The sequence below is a fragment of the Alternaria ventricosa genome, assembly GCF_023758065.1.
Source record: "Alternaria ventricosa strain BMP 2768 chromosome Unknown scaffold_1, whole genome shotgun sequence".
Classification (NCBI taxonomy): Eukaryota; Fungi; Ascomycota; class Dothideomycetes; order Pleosporales; family Pleosporaceae; genus Alternaria; species Alternaria ventricosa.
This window is the reverse complement of record NW_026055681.1, coordinates 2,996,338-3,002,337: the sequence shown is the minus strand read 5'-3', so window position 1 is coordinate 3,002,337 and position 6,000 is coordinate 2,996,338. Positions and strand designations below refer to the sequence as shown.

The 6,000-nt window shown below is 38.2% G+C and overlaps 1 protein-coding gene across 1 annotated transcript; it reads right to left on the bottom strand.

Annotated features, from left to right (window-relative positions):
• Positions 1 to 3,706: 3,706 nt before the first annotated feature.
• J4E93_001035 (uncharacterized protein) lies at positions 3,707 to 5,083 on the bottom strand (the record flags this gene model as incomplete). The annotated part of the gene is made up of 1 exon (XM_049338991.1): positions 3,707 to 5,083. One exon carries the CDS (start codon positions 5,081 to 5,083, stop codon positions 3,707 to 3,709), a length of 1,377 nt encoding a protein of 458 aa, XP_049204876.1.
• Between the last annotated feature and the right edge of the window lie 917 nt (positions 5,084 to 6,000).

Here is a 6,000-nt window from a genome sequence, read left to right as displayed (position 1 = left end):
AGCACCTAGAATAAAAAGATAAAAACCTTTTATAGAGAAAGAGCGTATTAAAGTAACTTATTCTAGTACGCCTTAAGTAGATATATAAGTATATATTACTTATTCTCTTATATTATATAGATATAGGCGTAGCGTAATACTTTAGTTATTAAATTCTACTAGGTACGCACTATACTCTTAACTATATTATATAAATAGAAAAGAGATAGCTTAGTTACCTATATTAGCGTATTAGTTAGAGTATATACCTTTTTCTAAGTCTATAGTAGTATCTTTAGAAAGCGTATATAGAATAGCTATAAGCTAGTTTATATAGTTAGCGCTAAGAGTATAGCTATAAGCTAGGCTTAATATTTTTCTTTTATCTATACCTTTACTCTCTATAGTTATTCTTCTATATTATAAAGTATACTATTATTATAACTTAGTAGAGTTATAAGTAGTAGCTTAATATACTATAGCTAGACGCCTAGAGAGGTATATTTATTATTATATTTATTTATGTTAGAGGTAGAGCTGCGCGCTTATATTAGTAGAGGCTTATCTCTAATATAAGTAGAGTATATTACTTTAAAGAAGCGTTATATAGTAGTATTAGTATCTATAGATACGCCTCTAAAATAGTGTTAAGTAGATATAGTTTATATATACTCTTATAGTAGAAAAGTACTCTAGATTTTACTAGCTATATAAATACTATAGGTTTTTTATAAGTACTTTTTTATATTCTTATTAGTACTCTTTTAAGTAGTAATATACTTATATATACTATATATATAGCTCTTATATATAGAGAGATACTTAATTTATAAAAGTAGCTATCTATTAGACTAGATAAAAAAGAACTTATTATAATTAGATTTTAATAAGTATAATACTTTAAGAGTAAGAGCTTCTACTTATATACTAGTACGTTACTTTAGTTTAATATTATAACTATAATACTTATTAAGATAGGCTTTAATACTACGTAGTAGTATAACTTTTAGATAAAAGAAGTAGATAAGAATACTATAGTTAGTATTTAAGATAAATATTTTAAGTAGAGTAGATATAATATTTTACTAGCGTAAATAGATAGAGAGGTTAGATAATAATATTATAGTAAGACGTGTTAGAAGCTATTATTAAGAAAAGAATAAAGTTTTTTAACTTATATAGAGAAAGAAACTAGCTATAAAGTAGTATAATAAAGCTATTCTATTATACTCTAAGAATACGTAGAGTAGACGCCTCTTTATCTAAGTTATAGAAAATTATACTACTACTAGTAGCTCTATTACTTTAGTTTATATATAGTTAGAAACACTAGCTAAATTAATTTTATATATTAAGTAGTGCCTAGGTTATTAGAAGCTAGGTATTCTAAACTCTAAGCTCTAGCGTTCTTAGCGTTCTTAGCGTTACCTATACTATAGATACTAGATAATATCTTATACTTAATAGTATATACTATCTCTATTACGTATATATATACTAACTAATATAGCTATATAGCTACTAAAGCTTAATCTTATTCTAGTTTTTATTAATAAAGATAATAAAGTTAGTTTACTAGTCTAGAATACTTTTATAATATTAGAACTCTATATAGTAGTATTCTATATTCTACTAGATATAGTAGAGCCTATATAGGTCTTTCTTATACGCTTTTTAGATAATATAATCTACTAGATCTATTAATAAGTTAGTAAGAAATAACTTTTAAAGTATATTTAGTAGGTTTATAATAATTCTTAAGTAGATATAGAACGCGCCTTTACTAATCTAACTAATAAAAACTATAAGTATCTCTCTAAGCGTATATATAAGAAAATAACTATAAAATAAGTAAATAAGTATCTAAAGAATTAACTAGATTATATATTAGTAGAAATAGTAGTAAATTCCTAGAATATAGTTATAGTAAAAATAAATAAAATTACGTATTCTAATTATAAGCTTAAGTACTAGAATATAGCTAAGATATTTAAGTATATAGATATTAGTAAGATAGCTAAAATAATTAACTATATAAAGGTAGTTGCTATAGTTAACTATTTATAAGAATAGAAAGTAGTTCTAGATATATAGAAGTAGTTATATTAAGAAGGTTTCTGTTTATTTATAACTATAGAATTAACTAAATATAATATTATAGAAGATATAACTACTAGACTAAGTAATAATATAGATATAGTTTCTAATATATAAAATAACTAGCTAGTGTTATTTTAGGCTAACGTAGGTAGAATATTAACTAACGTACTAACTATAAGTAAAGTTAAAGAAATTAAGAAATTAGTTATAACTATATAAAAGAGAGAGACTATAGATATACTTAGTAATATATAGTATTACTAGAATATATTAATACTCTACGCTAAATATAAATATCTAGAATATCTTTTATATAGTAGAATTAATCTAAAAAGTATATAAGAATAGAGTATAGTAATAGTAGTATAAGAGTAGCTATTTACTAAGATTAGTAGCGTTATACTTTATATATAGAATAGATAGTTAGAATATAGAAAGTAATAGTTTATACTCTAAAAGAGATTTAGAGTAGAAATCTTTACTTTACTTCTAAGAGGTAGAGTACTAAATTTATTTATTAAATAAAGACTAATTACGCGTTTATAAAACTAGATAAATATAGTTATAATCTATAATAGTAATACTATAGAGATAGTAAAGGTTATAGAACTAATCTTTATAAGTTATATAAGAGTAAAGTCTCTACTAATACTACTTTTACTAAAGTTTATTAAGAAGTCTAACCTTATTAATTAGACCTTTATAGATCTACTTACCTTTAGTTAAGATACTTAGTAGAACTTTAAAGTAGTCTAAAACTTAATAGATAATATAAGTTAGCCTAATTTACTAGCGTAAATAGTAGTAATATAAGAGAATAAATAATTCTAAGTATACTTTACTATTAAAATTCTATTAATTTATATATATAAATAGGTAGGTTCTTATAAATATAAAAAGTTAAGTTAACTTAGTAATATCTAGAGATTTGTACATACATAATATTAGAACTTTACCTAGTAATACTTAGAAATTTATAAGTATAAAGTGTTAGAATTTTATTCTAAAAATATAAATATAATCTAGTAGTATAGTTTCTATCTATAAGGTAGTAGAAAATAAGCTAGAAAGTTATAATGCTTACGTTATTAAGCGCACTTCTAGAGTTAGCTTACACTATTAGTATACTTCTAGAGTTAGCTTATAGTATTAAGCGTACTTCTAGAGTTAGCTTATAGTATTAAGCGCACTTCTAAAGCTAGCTTATAGTATTAAGCGTACTTCTAGAGTTAGCTTATAGTATTAAGCGCACTTCTAGAGCTAGCTTATAGTGTTAAGCGTACTTCTAGAGTTAGCTTATAGTATTAAGCGCACTTCTAGAGTTAGCTTACGCTGTATAGCGCACTTTCTAAGTATACTTATAGTAGAGAACGTACTTCTAGAGCTAGCTTATAGTATTAAATAAGCTTCTAGAGTTAGCTTAAGCTATAAGGCTAGTGCTAGAATGTGTAGGTGCACAGACTAAATTTTACAGGATTTAACAGCAAAAGTTGCAAACCTAATAAAGTTAGGGTCGCTTAGTGTTCTCTACTATCGCGTTGACGAAACGAAAAGGTGACGATAGAGTGACAGGACTCTAGGAGATGTGCGATCCAATTCACTATATACATGTGCATCATCTCTACTCTTACCGTAGCGGCAGAGACTTGTCCTCGGCGACCTCGCCTGCATCCTTCACCGGCACCGCCTCCGGGCTCGCAGCAGGCGTCAACCACGCCGCAGGCGCATCACTTTGCGCTGCCTTCTTCGCATCCTTCACCCTCTTGTTGACGAACCCCGGTTCAGGGCTCGCCCATTCGTAGCCAAAGCCATCACCGAGCACCTCTTGGACCCCCTCGGCGAGGATCTGCACTGCCTTCCTGCGGTTCCTGCTCCACTCCCACGCGCGATACCACCGGCCTGCTTGAACCGCAGTCTCCTTGCCGCCCTCCAATCCATCGAGAATAGATCGCCAAACGAGCATTGTCTTCTCCAACTCGGGTGCGCGCGAGACACCGATGACACTGACACCCAGCTTGGAGCCACCGACGTCGTCGATGGACTCGTGTGTCCAGGGCACGCCTGATGCGGGGTCGCCTCGGGATCCACACAGCGCGCCAGCAGATATCCATGTCTCGAGCGCGAAGCGTATGGCGATAACCTCGATGCGCTCGCCATAGTCGTCGCAGAAGTGGCTCGCTTTGCGCACTGCCTCGCGGAGAGAGGATGGCGCGGGGTGCCAGTCTCCGAGGCCACCAACGGGTATGCCGTCGTGTCGGAGGAGGCCCATACCAAGGATGGAGGCGTTCGGGACGACGTCGACGCCCGCATTCTTCAGGCGCAAGATGCCGCGCGGGCCGGCGAGCGACTGGTTCTGGAGCGTGAAGTTGGCGTAGGACTGCACCGCATCGAGTGGCTCGCCGGTCTCGCGGAGGATGAGCTCAGCCATGTCGCCCAGCACATCCAGTGGGTATCCACAGATACCAATGTACCGAATTGTGCCCTCTTCGTCCCTAAGGCGGCGGAGTTCCTTGACTGCTTCCAGGACCTCCGCCGGGCTCACGAACTCGACGTCGTGGCAGTATACAAGGTCCAGGTATTCAGTGTGCAGCCTCTCCAAACTCCTGTTGACGCTCTGGCGCACCCATTCCTTGCTGTAGTCGAACTCTTCGCTCCCTGTCCGCCCGACCTTGGTCAGGATCATGTATGAGTTGCGCGGGAACGTCTCCCGGACGAATGGTGTCGCGAGCGCATCGCCGAGCAGTTGTTCGGAGGGGCCGTAGTAGGGCGAGGTATCGAATGCGCGAATGCCATGAGTGAGCGCCGAGGTCACGAGACCAGTTGTGTCGAGCGCGAAAGGGTCGGTGTTGTATTGCGAGTTGAACGTGGCCGTACCGAAGACCAGAGGTGGGAGAATGGACGACAGCGGGGTGCGCCGACCATTGGCGAAGGAGTACGGAATCGGCTTCTGGCGGGTGGGCAGACTGCTGACGGTCGATGGGTGTTCGATGGGCGTCGTCGCCATGATTGCGACTGTCCGGGCTGCTGGAAAGGCTATTGGCGGGCCGACTACCGTCGCGTCGCTGCTGCGATGTCTATAGCGGGGTGCTCGCTTCGCGGGAGGATGCAAGCGATGCGCGCAAAGCAGGACGAGGAGTCGTGGTAGGTATCGCGTATGTAGTCTCTTCTAATTGCAGTTGGGTATGCAGAACGTGGAAGAAGAGAAACAGTCGGCAGCCTGCGGTTTAGGCTCGCGCATGCCACGCTCCGAAAGCGTGAAATCTATGCCTCACCATCCACCGTTTCGGTTGTGGTAAGGCGCCGCACCGCGATGGCAGGAACAGATGGACTAACGGTCGACCCGCATGACGCCATCTGCGTCTGGAACGCGTTTCCTGGCGCTGGGGCGACGGTAATTGGTTGAGATGGAAAAGTCGAAAGGATGATTCATGGATGTTGTGTGATCAAAGAAGGGTCCACCGCTCAAAAAAGACCCTGCCTCGGCCGCCAATCTTGATTAGTGCCGAAGTATCGGGCGCGCATCTCAACATGCGAACGCCGACACACTACTCCCGCCGGGCTTGGAGAGCTGACATGTCCGCTAGGTGACTGCCTGGGCCGTTACAGCGCCGTCATGAGTTCTGATGCGAGCTGTGTGCTGACTGCAGATAATGATACGGAGACGCTAGCGCAAGACATTCCGCAGCTAATCGGGCCGCCAGACCTCCACAAAATGGTGCAAGCATGCGGCAGGGATGAACATCGCGGACTTCCTTTCCTGTCTTCGTTGTCATCTTCTTGAATCCGGGCCTGTTTCGCGATGATCTGCTCGCGATTACTTTGATTCGCGTTCGGGCTCGGTGTGTGACGCCGCCGCTTTGCCGGTGTCTGCTCCGGCTGTCTGAGCTGCTAAGTCTCGATTCTCGTCCACGGTATGGACAC